Source organism: Scylla paramamosain, chromosome 12 (genome assembly GCF_035594125.1).
Source record: "Scylla paramamosain isolate STU-SP2022 chromosome 12, ASM3559412v1, whole genome shotgun sequence".
In the NCBI taxonomy this organism is placed as follows: domain Eukaryota; kingdom Metazoa; phylum Arthropoda; class Malacostraca; order Decapoda; family Portunidae; genus Scylla; species Scylla paramamosain.
In genome coordinates, this window is record NC_087162.1 from 2,316,581 (window position 1) to 2,340,388 (window position 23,808).

General features: G+C 39.0%; 1 protein-coding gene across 1 annotated transcript; it reads left to right on the forward strand.

Annotated features, from left to right (window-relative positions):
- Nucleotides 1–8,375: 8,375 nt before the first annotated feature.
- Nucleotides 8,376–22,711, forward strand: LOC135106078 (photoreceptor-specific nuclear receptor-like). The gene is made up of 8 exons (XM_064014918.1): nucleotides 8,376–8,379; nucleotides 10,680–10,820; nucleotides 12,523–12,618; nucleotides 19,776–20,091; nucleotides 20,209–20,381; nucleotides 20,625–20,854; nucleotides 21,200–21,320; nucleotides 21,792–22,711. The coding sequence occupies exons 1-8, from the start codon at nucleotides 8,376–8,378 to the stop codon at nucleotides 22,034–22,036; spliced, it is 1,326 nt and encodes a 441-aa protein (XP_063870988.1). The 3' UTR covers nucleotides 22,037–22,711.
- The last annotated feature ends 1,097 nt before the right edge of the window (nucleotides 22,712–23,808 follow it).

Consider the following 23,808-nt stretch of genomic DNA (forward strand, 5'->3'; position numbering starts at 1 on the left):
GGCATGGCGGGTTGGCTGACCTCACGAGCCTAAAAGATGTTCTCTAATTTATTTATTTTTATCAACTTAAATATATTTTTACATTATAATTGCAATAACAAAAACTTATTTTTTTCAATGCGTTTCCAAATAACCTTATTTTTTTTCTTTCATGCATGTTTTGGTGGACTGCAACTTTTTTCTTTATTCAAACACGTAAAATGAAGTAAAATAAAGCGCATGACCAAAAAATAAGTGATATGCTAAAATTATCACATCTTACATTATGAGAACATGAAATAAATAATCTAATGAAATATGGATTTATGAAAACTATTGTATTTAACCCCTGAATAATGTTTGGGGTTTTGATTAAGAATACTACCATTATTGTGTTCCTTACTGTAATAAAATGCTTTGGCTCATCAGAATTCCAAGAACGTCATCATACTGACGGAAAAAAAGTCTATCATAAACAACAGAGGTGGTGAGTGAAGATCTCAAGTTAAACACAAGACTTAAACAAATATGGTTATGAAGCGAAAGCACGATCTTGCACTGCATCTTAACGCAATCATTCCAGGAAATAAGATGAATGTTCATAGCTATATAGTACATTTGTGACGTGGTTTCATTCTCCTACAATAACCGTAAGTGAAGAAACAAGCCACGTGACACCCCACTTTTTTTTATTTTTTTCACTTCTGGCAACATGCTGGTCAGATCTACAAGGCGCTATCCTAGCGCAATCATTTAAGAGTGTAAGATGATGAATGTTCATAACCATACAGTACATTTGTTACTTGTGTGGTTTTATTCTCCTACAGTAACCATAAGAGGAAAAAAATAAATAAAATAAAATAAACAAGCAACGTAACATTCACTTCTTCCACTTCAAGCAACATCCTGGTCAGCAGATCTATAAGGCGCTGTCTCTACCCATAATAGCCCCTAGGGGAATGAACACTGAGTCTGAAGGGGAGAAGGGACTGCCTGAAATATGCATGTAGTCGGTGATCAAGATTGGGTATTGTGGTGTCCCTCCACGTAACACTTAGCACCCACATTAAGTATTCAGACCGCCACTAAAATAGGGACACCGCACGACAGGTTCCAGACACAACAATAGCGTCGCTGCCTGATTGTTAATATTGTCTTGAGGGTAATGAACACGTTACGCTGGGAATGAGTGTGTTGTTGTGGATGGATTTTGTCTTATGGAAAAATGTTTATGCTAGATTCTGGAAGTAGATTATCTATCAAGGGTTTATTCTGCGGGTAAATGGCTAACATAAGCTAGATTCTGGGAATATTGTCCTATCAAGGCTGGATTCTCGAAACGAATGAGCTATTGTGACTGGGTTCTGTCTTATGAAAGAATGTTTGTTATGCTACATTCGGAAAAATAATGACCTCTCTAGGTTTAATTCTTTCCATGGGTAATGGGTTAACTTCTGGTAAATTCTAGAAATAATGTCATATTAAGACTGGATTCTGTCGTATGATAAATGCAAATGTTATGCTAAATTCTGCAAATAACTGTTACACTGAGACTGGCTTCTCCCCGTGTGTTTTTCATTTTTATGAGTATTTTCTTTCACGTTCTTGTGTTCAGATCTCAGAGGACCGGGAATTAATTAAGTCTTTCGTGGAGAGCTTGTGGTTAACTTAAGGCATCAATTGTGGTGGTGGCCGGTGAGGTGAAGGAGGCACAAAATGGTCCCCGTAATGTCTTCATGGCTGCGAGGGGTAGCGGATGTATATCTTACTCGATGGTTGCTCGCGACGTTAATAATAGGTGCAATAAATGTTATCTGCGGACTTGGGTAAACACACACACACACACACACACACAAACACACACAGCAATCAGAGAACACTGGAAACCCAACAATAGGATCATTACACATGACTGTCATGAGAAAAGCGGAGGCGGGTGCGCTCGAGTAGCGGCGGCGATGGCGGTGGGGTTTCTTCATAATTAACGGCGTCCAGGAAGACCCTCGTGCTTCAGGAGGGAGGTCGCCCCTTGTATAACGCAATTACGACCCCGACATGACGTATTGCTCTTTCTTCCAGCCTTCCAGCATTCATGCGGGGGGAGGAGCGGTCTGTTCCGGGGCGATCATTCTGCTGGTGTCACTCGGACCAATGGATGAGGCCACACGTCACGCCGCGGACCAATCAGGAGGCAGGAATCGTTTATAAGAGTCCCCAGGTGCCGGTGCCAGGAAGAGGGGTCAATACTGGTGATGCCATGACTCGGGGTGACCGGCACGCTACTTCAAGAGGTCCCTCCCTTCCTCCTTCTGCCTCGTGGCGTGTGTCTGGGTCTTTGTTGCACGTGTGTGGGGTTTTTATGAGGCGGCTTTGTATACGCGTGCGGAGTTGAATGCATTAATCAGCTGGTGTCAGTGTGATTTGAATATCCACTAGGAGTTGCTTTGATTTAGGCACATGTAAGTTAGCTTTTGTTATAGTTATGTATTAAGCAGAACAATGAAGGAAAATCGAATTCGAGGAAGTTATGACAGAAAGCAATGTTTATAATTATGCCCATTTGGTGCATGTATGGAATTCCTGATCTATTTAGTTGTTATTACTATTGCCTACTACTACTATTACTACTACTACTACTACTACTACTACTACTACTACTACTACTACTACTACCACCACCACCACCACTACTACACAATGGTAATGAAAATATAAGGTGTGGATATGCTGACAGATGATTTAGTACATATCAATACCACACAAGTGAAGTATCTACGTTCTCATTAACCTGTAGAATGTCCCGGAGCCTAAGATACAAGTACAAGCGTCTATGAGGTGACGGAGTGAACACCATCAACCCGCCAATACCTGTGACTCAATAGCGGTCATCAACAGACAAGAGAGCATCGACCGGCGCCGCCCAGAAGGCTCCTCGTCCCCCGCCACCACTAATGTATGAGCACCACCTCTCCGCCGTCGTCTAAAAGGCTCCTACTTAGATAATATATTCGCCGTCGTCTTGCGGAAGGGTCAGATTGCCTTGCACTCTTAACGTACAATATTTCATGCCGTTGTGGCGGTATGTATGTCCTAGCTGCTCCTGGCGGAAAACTACTGTACTGCTGGTGAATATTTCAAAGCTTCGCCACGTTTCCTGCTTCTAATACTTTTGAACCATGGCCATCAGAACCTTCCAAAACATTCATGATTACAAGTTTACGCACCGCACAGTCCGTCTATTTATTCTTAAAGCCTTAAAATTCAGAGTTTCGCCACATTTTCTGCTTCTAATACTTTTGAACCGTGGCCATCAGAACCTTCCAAAAAATTCATAATTACAAGTTTACGCACCGCACAGTTCGTCTATTTACTGTTAACGCTTTTACAGTGTTCATTTTAGCCACAGTGTTGGAGTTATTAAAAAGAAATATTGTGGTTGTAAATGTACATGCAGTGCTTCAGGGATCGCCACTCGTGACCCGTACAGTGTTAAGTGGGGCGCCATTCAGACATCCATCACCCACCGCTCCTGACACGACATTGATTGTGGCTTTAGAAAGGATCTAATGGAAAGGGCACACCACCTCACGCGCGACACCTGCTTGAGTTATGCTCAACTCAAGTGCTTGCAAGAAGAGGTTGGGGAAAGGAAGGTAAAGGATACGCAAAATGAAAGGCAGATGGGAGCGGAACCAGAAGGAACCAGGAGAGCATTTTGACAATTCTTAAAACTTTGTGGTGTCATGCCCTGATCCCTTTTAAGGTATCGAAGTTATCTTATCCGTAGCGAAAGATTTAGAAAATTCAAGAACTGCTCGTTATGCCATGTGATATTTGTTGATTTATATAGTGATTTAGTTATATTATTTCTCAGTATTATTAGATAGGAAATTATTGTAATTGATAAAGCGAAACAAACAATTGTACGTACCTACTACATATCCACAAATAGTAGAAAAGTTTGACTACAGTATTATCCCTATAGTTATCCGGTGGAAAATTATTATTCAAGTAAATATGATTCTTCCACATATTCGAGTATTTCATAAATTTTCTGGTAAACTGATAAAGATATTCGCTGAATGCGCGCCATAAAAAAAAAAAAAGTGTTCAGATTATTGTAGCCTACAACACAAGCAGTATTTACGTAAACTGAACATAGATAAATTGCACAGGGAAAAGTAAAACATCGGTGCCACACTACGCACCTCTATCTGCCAAGTCCGAAAAAAAACGGCAGTCTTTGAATAAAAAAACTGCCAACCTCTTCGAAAAGAAAAAGTTGCCACCCTCTTCGAAAACAATAAAAAATAAATGAGTAAATAAATAAATGAATAAATAAAGACACTATTGTTCCTCACATCTAATGGCACAGGTAACTTAAGGGGCACTTAATTTGTTCCGTGAGGCTCCAGCAGGTGTCACAGGCGGCAGCAGCAACAGCAGCACCACCAGGAGCAGGAGATGGAGTGGGCACTGACTGGCTGCGGATTACTTGGATTGTCCGCCAATCACTGAGACCATTTCTGTATCGACATAATACAAGATGGATATATTTATATGCACAAACATACATTACACTGAAGACTTAATGTTGTTACCGCACGTGATGACAAGGTGTATGGGTTAATCATTGGAACCGATAAGTTTGATAGCAGTGTAATGTGTTTTGAGGATTTCTGCCACTGTATTATATAATGTAGCAACCTATACGCAAGGAAAACATGATCAAACACAAGCACGTATTTTTCAACGCCTTGGCCTCTCATAAAGACTGTTTTCAAAGGCAACGGAGATGATTAGTCAGGCTCATGATGCTTTTTTCCTATAGATCGTGCAGAATCCGTGTTAAACTATCTAAAATCATTAAAAACATCTTTGTAAATGTCCAGTAACTTCCAATATAGATCATGTTTAAAGGAATACAGATTAAGCACTACTCTACTTTGAGAATATGGTCCTTACACACACACACACACACACACACACACACACTTGTAGCCGACCATTGATCCTCCCCTACCCCCATCCCTCCCTCCACCAGCACCTGCCTGTATACCTTTTCCTTTGAGGGTCTAAACTCATCTGTTAGGTCCGAGCGTCAATACAAGAAATGCTTCGTTTATCGCTCAAACCAGACAAGCCGACGTGACGGATTCCCTCCTATTAGCACTGACCAGCCACCACCGCCTCTCCCAAAAACAGGGCCATAAGAAGAAAAGAAAAGAAAAAAAGCCATGACCGTCCCGCCATAACTAACAGTGCTGTCGCCACCTACTCAACACCCACTCAGGTATTCTGTAATGGAGCGTAATGTGTTTGTAAGACTGTTGTTGGTGGCGGTGTTGTTATTGTTGCTGGTGCTGCCTCTCCTTGTCTCAGGCGCAGGTGTTATGGACGTTGAGTTATATGTTTATGATTTTAGAATGGTATCAAAATAGCTATGTGTAATTTTCGCTACTTTCGTTTGGTTCAAGTTTGATACTGATACCGATTATCTCTTAAGTCATCTTGTTATTTGTACATTTACGCTTGGGAGAAAGTTATGGTTCTATCTAAAGGTTGTGAAAATTGTATAGTTTTATTGGAAAACCTAAAAAAAAAAAAAGTCATAATTATGCTGAAATGGTCCTTGATATTAGTATTTGTCTAACTGGTGATGATAGCATTGTGAGTAGGTACAGATTTTGAGAAGACAACGTGAGTGGCGACTTGGATGCAGAAAGAACAAGAGAATTACTGCAAGAGGCTGAAGGAAGAAAGGTGACGCTGGTTGCAAAATATAATATAAAAAAGATAAACGTTTACTTCGGCTGCGTCAAGTTTCGTGTATGGTGACACTGTTCGAAAAGCAATAAAGAGAAAATAAAAGTTCACCTCATTTACGTCAAGAAATTCACAACTTTCATACATCATACATAAATTAACGCTTCTATTCCAATAAAGATATTTCTCACAGGTGGTTACTTCCCATAATTCGTCTTATGTAACCCTATTCCCGCTGACACTGGCGGACGTATACCTTACAAACTGTTGCCGAAGTGTTATTTATGTCACCCACTTGGTAATGACAACTATAAGTGTGCCTTTGTTATGGTGATGTATATGTTGACGAGTCCATAGTGATTAAGTGACAAGCTTGAGTGTGTTTGCCGGCCGTGAAACAAACACACGCCCCGCAGCTCAATCCAGTTTAGTCGAGCAAATTCGTCAATGATTTTGTAATATGTTCTCCTGTCGTTCTTGATTTCTTTCGCCGGAGGGAGTGACTCAATAGGACTGTATGGGTTCTTCTATAGATATTTTCCAGCAGACCTTGTTTTGTCTGGAATGAATGGCCTAAAGTGTACATTTGAGTATTAAAATAATTACATGTAACTTTCCGAACTTTCGTTAGCTTTACATAGTTATTATTATTATTATTATTATTATTATTATTATTATTATTATTATTATTATTATTATTATTTCATTATTTTTATCATTATTATTATTTTTTTATTTATTTATTAATTTATTTATTTATATTTTTTTTATGGAGGGGATGTCTTCGAGCTGAGCAGAGCAGTATTGTCTTGCCTTAAAACTCATAACATGCAAGTGAAAATAAATGGATATCTTTACTGTTACATCAATAAATCAGTCAAGACATGTCAAAATGACATCTTGACGAACAATTGATCTGGTGAGTAAAAAATATATCTGAATGTATATCACAAAAACCATGTCAATATGATATTTCTGACCGGAAGAAAAAAAATCAAGTTGATAATCGAAGGAGGCACATGAATAATAGCAGCAGGGAAGTAAATTTCCAGGTGCAACACCAGGCAGGTGACTGCCTACTTGCCTGCCTTGGCGACCTCCTGACCAATCAGAGATCAGTGGCACTCCGCTGCCGCGCGGCCAAGGCTTAGGGAGATTTACTTTTCTGCCTTTACTCCATGTTATTTTTTAGCTCGAACCCTCAATCTTACAATGGAACAATACACTTTACTGAAGTCTAGTGTACCCTGACAGTGACCAATCGTTCTAGATTACGTCGTGTAATTATGAAAAGAGTCGATGTTCACTGAAACTATTGACCGCGTGTCAGTGCGGGGCGGCACCCATCTCGTGACATCACAAGAAATGGCGGCGTTTGACGTCCCCCTCCCTCCTCGCCTCCCGTCATGCAACGAATGTGACGGCGGGACAAGTGCGGCAGGACACTCAACCTGGCGGCACATCGAACCTGACTACCTTTGTGGAAAGACCAGGCTCAGGTTGACTGTACTGGCCAGCAACCAAGAGGTCAGTCAACAATCACGCTCGTCTGTGAAGGTGCGGCGCCCAAGAGTCACTCGGAGTCGCCCCAAGAGCCAGAGGTCCTGAGGTCACCAAACGGATCAAGCCACCACTAAGATTGCTTTCCCATAAGGAAGGTGACGAATAAGTCGCCGTCCTCAAAAAACACCTTCAAATACGCACAAAACGAAGTTTTCTTTGCCATAAAAAGTCACGCTGGAGTGGACCGATGACTTCCCTTGGACTTAAGAATATCCTTGACCGCACACTCAAATTTAGCTGATGGAATCAAAGGAATTCTGAAGTACGGAGGATCGTCGGACAAGAAGTGATGATCACGAGCACGATGCACGAGTCACCAAGTGTTACGGACTAAAGTCACGAGGACGAGTTTTGATTTCTTCGTCGAATGATGCAAATGTGATGCAAAAACTAAGATGTGACTAATCAGTCATTAACACAGAATAATCTTAATTTCAAAGCACACACACAAGAAAAGTCATAACAGTGCTGATCATTATTATAAAACAGCAAATAATACTGAGAAACATTTACTGCAAACCGTGACGGGCTCACGTGACAAGGAGATGCAGTATCTCTGAGCAACAAGAAAAGATGGAATTTTACTTTAAAAGACAGTGCATTCTTAAACAGTAAACAATATACTTAGCATACTGAAAGTACATATATCCTAGTTCTGCATTACGCGTGCATTACCGGTGTTTGTGCTGCTCTGCATACATTAAGCAAAGTGCCGCCGCCACTAAGCCGCCTCCTTTTTAAGACTCTTTCGAAGGAATACATGATTCCCACTGAAAGACACGCTGAAAATATTTACTATACTGCAATATCTATTCTTGTGTCCACGATTCATATTCTCATTCCGAAAAAAAAAAGTGATATTTTATTGTGATTCGAAGGAGGAAGAACTTCTTTATTTTTTCCATCTTCTGTTGTTGCTTACTTGAAGTGAACTTTGAAAACGAAGACATGGTGGATAAGGTCAAATAAATCTTGTACCACGTCAAAAGAATAACGCTGATTGCAACACCAGTGCAAAGAAACTGTTTTGGAGGTCTTAAGAGGCTCATCGTCGCCTCGCCGCAGCCATGGGTGAGTGTATGCACTGGGGATGGGGGGGGGGGGGGACAAAGATTTATTTTGGAATGGTGTGTTCCGGGCCCGTCCTTGAATGCCATTTGTGAAACAGTGTGGGAATGTTTGTGGTATTTTCACGTGCTAAACTGTTAACACAGGGCATGTGTCTGAATCAGTCCTTTACTTCCAACATCTCTACCATTTCATTTCATTAGACTTGTTTATTATTTATCTGTTTATTAATATAGTTATTTAGTAATATGTTAATTTATTCATCTAGATATTTATCTATTTGTTTAACTCAAGAAACACCAAAACGAAATGAAACACGCAAGAAGAAAGAAAATGAGACAAGAGTAAACAAATAAATAAGGAAGAAAGAAAGTAGAAAGAACAAATGAAGAAAAATTATTCACATGAAAGCAGGTACCAAGATTACAAGAAGTTATCAACACCTTCATAGATGAGATCACAAGATTAACAGAACCGGAGAAGAGCAGCAGATTACAAGAAAGATATCTAGGTGGCTATCACATAATTAGTACATAAGGGAAGCAGAAGTCACCGGCAGCTAATGACGTGGACAAGACGGACAGCCGCCACAGTATACGAAACGCCGCCTCCTTGTTCATGATTAGATGAAGATGCGATTTACCGAAGTTATTAAAAAATTAACCTTATTGAAATTTATGGAAAAATAAACTGTATGGGAAGATAAATATAGTTACTCGAAAATTAATCTTATTGTAAGTTAAGGGAAAAAGTATATGATGACAGTATTGGAAAATAATTTTTATAGCTGCAGAAGCCTTGATGGAGCAAAAAATCAATATAACATCACGGTGTATATATATTATGAGGTATAGGAAACGGAAATAGACAGGAGACAAACAAGCTACATAGAGCTGTCAGGCCAAAGTGGATCAAGATGGGCGAGCCGCCTGTCACAGTGTTCATAAGCAGAGCCAAACAGTTGTAACGCAGTCCAGAGTAAAATGTTGGTGTTATATACTGACAGAGGTGGATTGGTATGTGTAGGATGAGTTTTCTCATTAAATGTTAATTGCGTGAAGTAATTCAAATCAGAAATGCAATATGAAGTGTTTCGAGGTATTCAATGGAATTCATTTCAAGATAGAAGAATCCAATTTTTATTTATTTATTTATTTTTATTTTTATTTATTTATTTATTTTATTTATTCATTTATTTATTTTTATTTTTTTCATGCTAGTATGCTGTGTACATGATCGCGTGAGTGCAAATATATGAAATAATACAAATCAAGTAAAGTCATAAAAACTCAACACGTTCCTTGAACCCTTAAGTGCCTGTCTTTGAAATTTAGGGACGCAACAAGATCGTGCAGCATAGAAGTACGACATATCTATTGATAAACACTACGCAAGTTCCACACGTGAGTCTTTTCTCGTAGACCATCAAATGATTATAGATCACAGGAAATACATAAGCTTTAACTTCCCTGCATCTCTCCGCAACAAAAAACCCTTTTCATGACTGATCCTTCATCAAACTACTTTGTTCTCCAAGTTGTTCATCAAATAGCAATAAGAAATATGTATCGCTTCCACCTAAAATAAATAAAACAAAAATCGATTTCTCCTTAAATAATGTAACTCTTAATTTACTTATTTTGAATGTGTATCATTTCGTCATCAAAAAACTAACTGTCCGTGGGGGTATGAAGACTGATAGTATTTTGACAAACATTCGAAAGAAATCCTATTAACAAAAAAACATTCGCCCACAAACCCAACAAGTATTTTACTGCCTTTAATAGAAAGTTCTACACGTCCTTCTAAAAACCCTCTGAAAGACAGCCACGCAGCTGTACCATCTTCACAAAACAGAACCCCCCCCAAGACAAAACGGTCGTCACGCGGGATATTCTGACATTTTTAAGCAACATAGACTTCAAAATTATTATGCCTGATTCTCCAGTTTTATGGTGAGAGAAACAAGGGATTCATTTGAGCTTCGAAAACTAACATTTTTCTCCTCCTCGGTTCCATTATTCTCTTCCTAATCATTATCTTTTCCCTGTCCTCTTATCGTATTATTTTTCTGGGTCATCTTTTAATGATAGCCATGAGTGAACAACGTAAAAGGAAAAACAATAATATACAAGAAATAAATCCTTTTCTAATATTGGCTGTTACTCACTGAAATATTAAGGAACTATATTTTTTTTTCTTCTTTTTTTTTTCGATTCGTTTCCTTGAGGTGCAACTTTTCGTATGTGGGTGTTTAGCAAGTACCACATATTAATCTCAATCTGTCCTATTTTCTTGCGCAGGACGCACGCTGCCTGTCCCTGTGTTGTGTCAGGTGTGCGGAGACAAGTCCTACGGGAAGCACTACGGCGTGTACTGCTGCGATGGCTGCTCCTGCTTCTTCAAGAGGTCAATCAGAAAGGGTGTCTCGTACACCTGCATTTGTGAGTTTCCTGACAGTCGAGAATCTCTAAATTTTCTTCTTTTCCGAATAGTTTTAATAAGGACTTTCAAAGATTAAATGTTGCTAAATGTTACCCTTCTAACCAGTCTTTCTGCCCACTAGCTCACATACACATTAATTTATGTATGTGAAAAGCTATAAGGCGCAGTAATATAGTATACTACTTTACGGTAGCAGTTTAACACAGTACAAAACATCGCTCCTATTCTTCTACTTCCTCTTAACTTCTTAGCATGACACAACAGCCGGGGCGAGGTTAGTGCTCGTGTATTGCAAATAGGTACTTACAGGTGATCTTGCAGCACTAACACAGACACACACACACACACACACACACACACACACACACACACACACACACACACACACACACACACACACAACAAAAACGTCATCAGTAACCGTCGTGTGTCAGAAGTTAATTACACACACTCGAGACACGCAGTTTTTACACCAGTCACTTTCTTCTGACCTGTATTGTGTCGCGGGAAAATTCCTGGTGAGTCGGTATCGCCTAACCTCTGACGATGACTGAGTGCAAGGTGACAAAAACTGAACGGAAAAAAAATAAATAAATAAAATAGACGAAGAATTACTAGAAAAACGGCTTTCACGGTCAGTCACGTCAGGTGTGTGTGTGTGTGTGTGTGTGTGGGTGGGTGGGTGGGCCTTGGGTTGCTGGTGAATCTTTCTTGAATGTTACTTTTAGAGTTGTTGAAATTATTGGGATACCATAAACTAAATTGATTAATAATAATCTAAATAACAGTAAGTGGCATAATTCCTGTTCATTACAACTTTCCTTCCAATGTCCTATCATAACATTCCCAAACTAGAGCATTGCAAACAAGAGCAACAACAAAACACTAAAGAATAAAACAAAAACAAAAAAATTCCAAAGAAAAATCTAAATACTTCTGAAACAGTAACATAATATATAAATATATAAAAAAAAAAATTGAAAACGAGTCTTTCTTTACTGAATATAAAACTCCATACTTCAACAGCTCACCAAGCGGGGGTCAAAAGGCTATTGTGGTGCCTGAAGCCAATCCCGGGAGAGTAAGTAACGCGTGGTGCTGTCGAGTGCAGCTATCGATTCTGTGGTCGTAATACACACACAAATTTGAGGGAATCGCGAGGTAATTGACTACGCCGTGTGCCGGGGAGGTTGTGAGGCGCTCGGGGCAAGTGCGCGTTGGTGGCGCCACGAGGCAGGGTGGTGGTCTATGCTATGATTTATTATCGGGATAGTGAGGAAGGGTCAAAAGCAGCCGCTCACTCTTCTTTGCTTAGTGAACGAAACTTGACCTGGATGAGTTACACGCGTGCTTGTGTTTGTGTGTGTATATGCTGGACACACACACCTAGAAACACAATTTATTATTCTTTTCCTTCTTTCTCTCAAATCCTCCGTCTCACTAAAACTTCTGAAACACTCAACACCGCCTCATTCGCTCCACAAGTGATGCACGAAGAACCTCATTCATCTGCCACAATATTCCATTATACACAACTTCCTGCTTGCTGTCCAGTATTTCATTATGTCCCATGACTGAGTTTGCTTTTCCTATGATCACAGTTTTAATAGCAATATTGAAAAGTTTCTAACATTCAGTATTATCAATTTGGGTTCATTCTCTCTGGCCATATCCTAAGTCATCTCTACTTCACCCTCACAGCTGGGAAGGGAGAGTGCGTGGTGGATAAGGCAAGAAGGAATTGGTGTCCACACTGTCGCCTTCAGAAATGCCTCTCCGTCAACATGAACACAGAAGGTTTGTTTGACCTCGTTTTCTCCATCCTTATCTTTCCTTCCTTCTTTACTGCTTTCTTCACTTTTCTAATTCCGTTTCTCATCTACTTGTCCTCATTCGTTCTTTTTCTACTCTATTTTTCTTCATTTATTTTTCCCCATCTTTCTTTCTTCTAATTTATGGAAGTTTCCTTTTTTTTTTTTTTTTTTTTACAGCGCTTTTTGTTATGTGTTCTCACTCAGTGTAATTACATTTAGCACGATATGGTGTGGCGTGAGTGACTTTTTAGCACAAAGTTATTTTCTCTTACTGATTCCTTCATGTTTCTATTTTCTAGTTTGCATGCTGTCTTTGCTTATGGTTGTGTGTGTGTGTGTGTGTGTGTGTGTGTGTGTGTGAAACAGACAGACAAACGGACATCTCAAAAAACATGAACACAGGAGACTGAAAAACCCAAAAGCCAGCTGGCGGACATAAAGCAGCTCGTGAGCTGCGTTTTTTTTTTTTTTTTTCGATGAAATTCTTCCATATTCAAATATATTTATTATTGATGTTTATATTTATTTGGCGCATGAAACCAATATACGTTTGGTAGTTAATATTTTTGGACGTGTGGTAGCTGCTGACAACTTTCCGTCAAAGGAGTTGTCATATACCTCCGGTGAATCTTTAGTCACTTGTGTCTTTTTTACATACGATTAATTGTACTTCTAACACTTAAAAAATAATAATAATGATAAATAAATAGATAAATAATAATATGAGGCAAGAGAATGTTTTTTTTTTTTTTTTTTTTTTTTTGAAAGAGCGAACAATTTTGTAGGAATAGTGATTAGAAATTTTTGTGCCAAACCTAAACAGTATTCCTGGAAATTAATGAGGGTGCCCAGAACGCATGCGCGACTAAGGCAATTAGTGTACCGGGCACCCACAGCGGATGCGCAATGCACCTAACTTAATGCACGGGTGCACACAACACAATGCACGCAACGCTGTTAAAGATAAATTGTTTCCTTAGATGGAGTCAGTGTTGCTAATCTAATCTCTCACCCTCATAATCAAATACCTCAATAGATTAGGTAAGGATCATCTTCGAAGGCCACAGAGTATAGTGTCTCGACAACTTTTTAGCCACAAGAAATCACCAGGTAAATGTTTCTATAACCAGCTGATACGGAGCACTGTCCCCTACAAGTCGCCTTGAGATTAAGAATAAACGTTTCACACATTTCCGGTGATAACTTGTACAGTAAATGGTAGCATGTAAATAATATTAATAATAGTAATAATAATGATAATAATGATAATAATAATAATAATAATAATAATAATAATAATAATAATAATAATAATAATAATAATAAAACTATGGTATTGCAATTTTTTTCATCACTTCGGCATGAGGCATGAATGAATCGGGCAGTGTGAAGATCCATACACGAATATCTCGGAAAAAAAATAATAATAAATGAAGAAAAATTACAGCTTCGTCCTTTAAGTATTAATAATATTATATATGTAGCTGGAAGGTGGACTAAACCAAACCAAAATAGTAAATCGACCAACCATTCAGTCAGCCATCGGTCTAACCAGAATTCTGGCGAAGAACGAACATACAACGTCCCCGTCGAGTCATTTCAGCCACGACGGTGAGAAATACACGATCATGTCACAACTCACACTTGTTGACAGATTGTAGAATATTTTCCTAGTTAATCATTCATGGGAAGGGAATGGATGCTTCATATCTTACCCGAAAGAAATATATTTATTTAAAGAAACGGGCATATTTTTTTTATTTGTCCCATTCAGTATAAAAAAGGATGCATCAAAATCTAACTTTGGGTTGATATGACAAGGAACAATTGGTTTACACACACACACACACACACACACACACACACACACACACACACACACACACACATTTTTCTCCTCTCAAAAGATGGCTCAGAGAAGAGTGCAACTCAGTCGTGAAACAGCAAATACTAAAAAATGAACTCAACATAACAATCCGTGGTTGACACTAGCCAGGACTCAATAGTTAGCGAGCCTCGTCGATACGGGTGACGGGTCAACTTACATAAAGGCGAGAGAAGGCAAGGCGGGCACGTGTGGCAGATTTACCGTGGTGTGTGTGTGTGTGTGTGTGTGTGTGTGTGTGTGTGTGTGTGTGTGTGCTCTATTATGCATGTAGATACAAAAGAATGTATAATTTTAGGTAGGGCTGTACATAATATATTTGTACATAAATACAAACATCCATACATATGTACACACATACAGGAATAAATATTGCATACACTTCATAAACTCACCAAGATAGTTGATTTAGGGTACAATTTAATGTTTCATCATAATGTTTCTTGAGCACAAACAATGATAACAAAAGATTATTGTTATAATATATATATATATATATATATATATATATATATATATATATATATATATATATATATATATATATATATATATATATATATATATATATATATATATATATATATATATATATATATATATATATACTCAGAGAAAAGATAAAATCCAGAAACAAGTTGTGAGGAAACCCTACTAACAACAACATCCAGTTGAACAGGGAGTCAGGGGATTAGGGATCAAGGGTCCAGGGACTTGAGGGGCTCGGGTGCTTCTCTCTCACCCTCCCTCTCTGACACGCACACGCCCGCTGACAATCACGCATCGCCAAGCGCACCTAATGGACTCTAAAAGCTACTTAAATTTTAGATGTGATGATTATTTACCCTTCGTCAACTGATTTTCTCATATACAACTTTCAGTAACCTTAAGTGTAACGCAAGTTTGCGTAAGAAAGTGCGCCTTGGTGACAGCAGCACTTGTAAAAAGTTCTTTCAGTCCAATGCTTTTACGTGACACTTTTGAATAACCGTGTGCAATAAATAAAGAACTGCAAGGCGTAGAAAAGTTTAATCCAGTAAATTTGAAGAACAAAAACAAAACCAAAATTTTGATAATCGGTTCATTTTTTAATGTTTGTGATCTTGAACTACTTGACATATTCCATTTCACTTCTGCCACCTATGGCGTATATAGCAAGAAACTGCTGATCTAACACCTATTGATCATAGTAGATATTGTTCGTGAGGCTAATATTCCGGTGTCCTTGTGTGGAAGGGAGGGGTGGAGGTGATTGGTGGAGTGCAGGTGGCCGAGGGAAGGTGACAACGAACAGGTGAGAGGAAGGGGAGGCAGGAAGCGGAGGGAGAAGGCTGCTGCAGGTGTTCGGCTGAGTAATGTCGGGAGGCGGGGAGAAGGAGGGAATAGGGGTGGGAGGAAGGTGCAGGTGTGAGGTACCGGGTTGATTTACGTGATTTTAAAGGTAAAGGCGTAGAAATCAGGTGCTCGAGTGAGTCCTTTGTTGTGTTTACGGTGGGGGCGAGGAAAGAATGGGAATTAAGGAAAGTGTAGGATTACTAGCCAAGAAAAATAATACTTGTTGCATTAAGTAAAATAAATGTTGTTGGGATCAGTGTTTTTGCTAAGAAAAAATAAATAAATAAATAAAAATTATATATATATATATATATATATATATATATATATATATATATATATATATATATATATATATATATATATATATATATATATATATATATATATATATATATATATATATATATATATATATATATATATATATATATATATATATCCTTTTCATGTTATTGTATCAATATCAATTTTTTTATTTGCTTTTTTTTCTTTTTCTTTTTTTTTTAGGCTTTCTTATGCTACCATTCATTTTTTTTTTTAACTTATTGCACTTATTTCCCATTTCCTCAGATTGTCCCCCTCATCACCTTACTCCCTCATCCACTTTCACACAGACTATGCCCAATCTCCATTCCTCCTCCCTTATCGCAAAGCATCTACTTACCACTCTCGAATTGAAGGTCTTGGGAGAGGAGCACGTGTGATGTCTGCCAGCACGTGTAGTAAGTGACCCATTCTGATGTACACGTGCGATGCCTAATGTGCGTGTGTTTGGAGTGTTTTGATATGCCCGTGGAATGTCTTGTATCTATTCAAGCGTGCGATGTTTAATGCATACACGGATTATTATTTGCATGTATAATGTATGAGGCATGACTGAGGCATTTTTTGCACGGAGTCTAACATGCTGTACTTCCCTAAACATACAAGACCAATGGACGAGTAGCATGGGATTGAAGTTCCTATTTTATACCTCACACAGAAAATATGATTGTGTTCGTCAGGCGTTTTAAGTACGTGCGGATTACTTAATACGTACATGTAGCTATTCATTGGAAACAATGGCAGGTACTGTGTAAGTAAGAAATGTAATCATTGAGTTAATTACCTTTAAGCAGCGGGCGGTGAGGAACCAGGAGCTTGAGAGTAAACACACGTGCAGCACGAGAACAAAGTGGACCACGTGCAGGAATCGTACACTCACTATGACACACACCACTGATTCTTAAACACCCCGGCGAGTGTACGTGTGTGTGCGTGTGTACTTCTCCAGTCTCTGAGTGGCCGGTGGCGCAACCTTTGTGTTCCCATTGTTTACCCACCCACCACAGCAACTGCCTTGGTGTAATTATCTCATCTGACGTGATGACCAAGTTTCTGTTCCGCTCGAGAACGCCATGAAACTTACGAGTGACGAAGTAAGCATCAAGAAAGCATTCGTCCCATCCATCTACATCTAGTTTATGAACTGCACTGCCGCTCTGTGACTAAATGTTGTAAGATTTAGTTTTCTATGTCCCTGATCTGTCAGAGATCCATACAGTTATAAGGAAATCTTATTTTTCAAAACGATTAGTTTTCATTCCGGTGCTTCAGTGTTGTGTATTAGTGTGGATCTGAGTTGCTGTGGGGCGCTAAGCTCATAACGGTTACCTGGGTAACTGGTGAAGCAGCTCGTGTTTGACCAACTATGTATAACAGCGCCTGTCAAATCAATAAGACTTGTAAAAATTCAGGAAAAAAGTTTAGATATTGGCATTGTTGGCTTCATGACGAAAGCAACAAAGCACGAGTTACAAATAGACGTACTTTTAAAAATCTTTTCGAAAACTCCTGCGGTATAACTGTCCCTCAATTTACGTATATATACCTCTAACACACACCCAGCCCTGAAATCATTCTATTACATATGCGTTAGGCTAAGCCAGGACACGTGTATGTTAGTGGTAGCACGTGGGAGACGCGTGCACACTCTTTGCGGTGTCAGTGATTATCATTATCACACGCTGGGCGACAGGTAAGCACTCGGCGAAGGTGCATCTGTTTGGTGAGTCCGTGCCAGTACGTGGATAATCATAACTTGTCGAGTGCAGACTTACTGTTGCCTGATGTATTATTAGTTACTGAATCTAGAGTAGCTTGCAGGCCTATGTATTAGCTTCATTTAATATCAGCAGCCGTGGGTGTGAGTGGAGGGCAGTGTCATGCTTAACAAGGCTTCACCACGCAAACCCTTAGATCTGCGTGTTGGTTACGATCGAGTGTTTCGAGTGTTACGTGTCCCTCCGCCCCCTTGCCGCTCATTTAGTATTCAACACTTACCGCCAAATGAGGCAAATGGTGATTCCGGGGTAGGCGAATAAAATGGGCTTGATTAACACAACCTCAGCTGTGCAGACACTCAAGCTGATCGGTGAACTAATGCCGAGTAATTGCCTCGTCAGTGCTCGTCCCCCTGCATTATTACCCGCCTTAATCCAAGAGCTTATGGCTTTAATCCGGATTGTGTGCCACGGAAATCTTCTCTCACGTGTATTATTTACAGCAAGAACCAATGGCCCGACACGTCCCGCCCCATCCTTGATTCACACATCAAAAAATAACTGTTACTGTCGATACTTAAAACCTGTCAGCACCGGAAATGACGCTCGCAGGGACTGAGTATTTATCCCTGTGGTAATGACGGCAAATCCCCGCCCTCCACCCTCCTCCCCCCATAAACATTGAGGCTGCGACACTCCAGAATGAAATATCAGCAAGAAATTAAGTGGCTTGCTGCTGCTGATTACGGCTGATCACTCCTCGCTGCCGCAACTGATGAAGGGGTCACTGCGCAATGCTTGTTAATTCTGTACACGAGTGAATTTATCTGCCATGTCACCATTTTTGTAACATTTTTTTTTTTTTTTTCTCCACTAACTGCACTACTTTCCTTATACTCGAATTCTCTTTCAGACGACTTGCTACACTCATATATCCAACCTGTCATTAATACTTTTCCTAAAAACTGTTCTCTTTCTGCCCTCGTGTGTAATAGCAGTAGTAATAGTTGCTGTTGTAGATGAGTTGTATAGCAAGGTCCTTTTTCCGCCGAAAATATTTGTTTCTTTTTACAGTTGAACTACAGTTGTTCATATTTCTCCTATACATTACGACAAATCCCTATCATTCACCTCAATCGAAGCTCATAGTGCAGAAAAATAAAATGTGTATAAGACGATAAACATGAACGTGACATTTAGTATTGGTCCGGAAAGGTAAAGAGGCTAAGTTACATGGAATTTTTATGATCTCTCCGCTTCTCGATACCATCCATTACTACCAACTCAGGACAGAGGGTGCAGCGCCTCAGCCTCGCTAACACGCATTTATTGACTCTGTTTTATTATTTTCTTACATTTTCTATTCCTCCTCCTCCTCCTGCTCTTTCTCTTACAGTGAAAAGACAACATCAGATACATAGGTTTCTTTCCTGTGGTGAGCAGGCACAATAGATAATTAAATATTTACAGGTGTGCTGGTGTATGTGGCGCGCCATCCCCATAATCCTCTATATCGGATCAAATATTGACATGTGAACTCGTTACACATACTTTTCTCTTCCCCTGGACTCGCGTGATGTGGATATTTTGTCCACGCATACATGCCGTGCTCTCCTGCTATGATTCTGTTTCAGATTTCTAAACGCTTTAGGCTCTCAGAAGAACTACTTGTATATCCAAAGACCACAGAGATTGTTAATGGGTTTCTTATAGGTGTAAGTGTGTATATATATATATATATATATATATATATATATATATATATATATATATATATATATATATATATATATATATATATATATATATATATATATATATATAATACAGAAAAGTCAAATTTCACTAGTCAGTAACGTCATTGTTTACTTACAGCTGTGCAAGAAGAAAGAGGCCCAAGAAAACCTAAACTCAAGCAGCAGCAGCACCAACAGCAGACTTCCCTCACTAATTGCTCCACTCCTGAGATGGGGACGGCTCCTTCGGAACGTACTGGGCCGCCGCCGCCTCCTCCTCCTCTCCCTCCTCCTCCTCCCCATCAGTCCCACGTGACTATAAGCGGCCCTCCTCCACTACTGCCTACTTTTACCTTCCACCCGTTGCCGAAGCTATCCTCTGGCCCCATACCCGCTATGCCGGAAGTGCCCTCGGTCTTCACGAGTCACTGGTGTTCATTAGAAAAGCCTTGGTCGTGAGTATTTCCACAGTAAGATGAGCGGTATGAGAAATAAGGAAATTGGCTGAATATATGAACCTTGATTTTATAGCTTCATGAGTGCCAGATTATATAGTTACTTATTATTTTCAGCCTTGCGTCTCTCCTGGCCTCCAATCCATTGTTGGCCACTGCTCCTTCCGTGCCCCTTTCTCCTCCTTTTCTACCGCCACGACCACCTCCCCACCTCTGCCTCCCGCCTTTGAAGCTACACACTTCTGCCTTCAGCACTGTGCGACCCAACCCTCATCAATTTGCAAATTCAAGTAAGTACAAAGTGTGTGTGTGGGGGGGGGTGCGGGTGAGGGGTTAAACATGAGTGATGACAGATCAAGAGATTGCATCGATATAATTTGGTTCTGTCATAGCAAATTTAATGAATGGGAAGGAAGGCGGGAGCTTTAAGAATGTATGTCAGAATTTAGCTCTTATCCTTAAACTACATGAAAACTTGCTTCATTGAACGCAAATAGATATTTACGTCATCTTATTTTCGTGTTCCACCAAAGATCAGTTACGGGAAGAGATAGGAGTGCAGGTGTTGAGTTGGCTGGTGCGTCAAGCCAGGACCTCCCCCTTCCTCACCCCACTACTGCACAACGACCTCCTGCTCCTCCTCACAAGAGCGTGGCCTCAACTCTTGCTCTTACATGCAGCTTACTGGCCTCTGGACCTGCTCCTCCTCCTCCAGAATGAAACAAAGGTTGATCTTAAAGTTTCAAATAATGATGGCATATTGGTATGTACTGGCGTGTCATTGCATTATGTTTTATCTGTATATTCTTGATCAAATTTTGATAGATTCTCTGCAAGAATGCAGTACATAAAATAAATTATGGAACCGAAACAACACCACTGGAAAGTGAAAACGTACATTGCCAGTTAGCAAAGAAAAGACAGTGATATAATAACTAATACCTCCACTCTATCCTACTAACGTGCAGATTCCTACACGCATACCATGATTGTTCATGGCTTTGAATCCACATAGGATATCATGTTTGTGCAATTTCTGCATACTGATATATTAGGTATATAAATGCTTGATAGATAAATAACTAAAATAACTTTGTATTCTCTGTAGCCAGATATGTACAAAAGTGAGGAGGCGGACCAGGTTTCTGCAGCGCTCAGAATGTGCCGCCAGTATTCCCTAGATTCCACTGAGCTGATGCTCCTCTCTGCAGTCATTCTTCTAAGATCACGTAAGTTGTCATAACCTAATAGTCATCATAGTCCCTGTCTTCCTTCATGGACATCATCATTATTGGTAACCAATGTTTGTTCATTAGAATAATATGGTCTCTCCTGTGTATCTTTTCCAATCTTTCGTCTGTGCTGTCCATATCCAGCAGCAAATTTGAAAAAAATAGCACTTTATGAAGCAGCTACTTTTTCCATCACTGTAACACAACATGTATTTAATGACCAATAAAGCTAGATTTTGTGAATGCTCTACTGAACAAATATGCTCTATAGAGATTGAAAGAAATGGAATCTTACTGAAGGCAGTCATCTTTATACTGCACTATGAACCTCAATCTAACAATTTTCATTAAACCATAACCATCATTAAACCAATCACATAACAACTTCACTCCCTTTAACAAGGGACATTCATATGTATGTAGATCAGGATGGCCATTTACATATTAATATGCATTATCTTTTGACAGAGCCAGGCTTATCAACTGAAGGGATGTTATTGATATCAGCATTGCAAGAGAGAGCTCAGGCTACTTTGGGTAGTCACACAGCCTCAGTCTGCCCCAGTGACCCACTCAGACCATCCAACCTCTTACTTTTAGTGGCCTCCCTTCACTGCCTTCCCCAACAAGTAGTAACTAACATTCTTATCCCTAGCCTTGCATCTCCTCAGGCTGCATCATTTGTCATAGCTACTTTTCTTTCTACAAGTTGAAATTGTAGGTGTTAACTAAATCTACATACATATTGAATTTATGAATGTTTAAACATAAAAATTATACATTCTCAAATTGTATTATCTATCAGTACTTGGGGAGCATGGTACCTCAGTAGTAAGTCTGACTATAAAACAAGAAGTCTGGGGTTGGAGGTCACAGGATTTTTCTAGGATGACTACCCACTCCTAGGTTTACTCAGGTTTAAATGGGTGTTGGTCAGCAATGACTAGTAATGTTAAAGGTAGCAGAGAAAGGAACCAGCCACCCTACTCCATACTCCATATGCCAAGGCTCTGGATTGGGCAGCGATACTTACCCATTGCCCACACTCCATGAGTATGGTACTCTTTAAACCTCCATCAGTAACTGATGCCTATTTGTAAGAATACACCCAAAAGGAAAAACATGATATTGTTCCACAGGGCAGCAACAAACAGCCTCACAGGTATAAAGCTGAGAAGCTTTATACCTGTGTTATATCAGCAACAACTGATGCTCAGTGATTGGGTGGGCTGCTGGCACATGATACACTGTCACTGGACATTGGACTTATGTCTGGACATTCAAGGTAAAAATACAATTATGACATATGTGGATACATTATATGTTGCCTTAAATAGGAATGCAAGTTGAGTTTTGCATTGTATGATAAAATGTCTTATTTTTAAATATGAAGTTCTTTTCTTTATTCCATAAAAAAAAAAAAAAAAAAAATGTGCTTGGTAGATAAAAATTCTTTCATCTTGATAAATCACCAAAATGACTCATATGTGCTGAACTGCACCACCAGATGGCCAAATGTATCGGCCTAATTCGTTTAACAAACAAGCTGGAACTCAAAATGGTAAGCAAAAGCAGGCTGGTTGTCTTTGCAGAAATAACTTGGGTGTAAAATGAATATACAAGTTTTGTGATTAAGCAGACTTGGTTTATAAGTGGGAAAGAAAATCAAGCAATGATTCTTTGTAGGTAAATAAATGAAAATCAGCTTAAAATATCAATAGCATAATTCTGAAGTACATGGTTACAATAAAATTAAACTACATACATATGTATTTGTATGTCTGTGTGTATATATATATATATATATATATATATATATATATATATATATATATATATATATATATATATATATATATATATATATATATAATGACTAGCTTCAATAATTATAGATACTTTTTTAATATCAAATTCACCCAATTTTAAATAAAAACAATTTTTTGGGGTGGACACATGATTAGAATGGAGCTGCTGACAGTAATTTTCTTCTAGAACGTGCCTCATTCTACACTTGTGTTTTAACTATAAGACAATAATACTATTGTTTTTGTTAATAGGTGCACTCTTTTCATGTTTTTTTTAAAAATGTTGCAGTCCTGATTTGTCTATGTACCAGACCAACATATGCATTACACACACATGCACACACACATACACACATACATTCAAGAACATTCCCTATAACTAAATCAAAATCAAAGTTAGGTAGGCTTTAATCCTTTAGGAGAAGAGAGTACAGATTCTCACTGACCACACTTGTCAAAGAGTCAGTTGTGTAGTCACAATAAAAAAAAAACTGAATATGTACTGTAACCAGTATTTCAAATACTTGAAGAACCTGAATAACATCTTAATCAAGAATTGTGTGACATTTTTTTTTCTTTAATATAAGGTGTTATTCAGTCAATACTGAGAAAATTTTGTAACAATTATTAACAATGCCAACAAAAAAAAGAGTTGTTTATTCATATTCATACAATAT

Coding starts and splice junctions, on each gene's coding strand:
- LOC135106078 (XM_064014918.1), top strand. Junction 20,092..20,208: donor TCATTAGAAAAGCCTTGGTC/GTGAGTATTTCC, acceptor TATTATTTTCAG/CCTTGCGTCTCTCCTGGCCT. Junction 20,855..21,199: donor CAAATAATGATGGCATATTG/GTATGTACTGGC, acceptor TATTCTCTGTAG/CCAGATATGTACAAAAGTGA.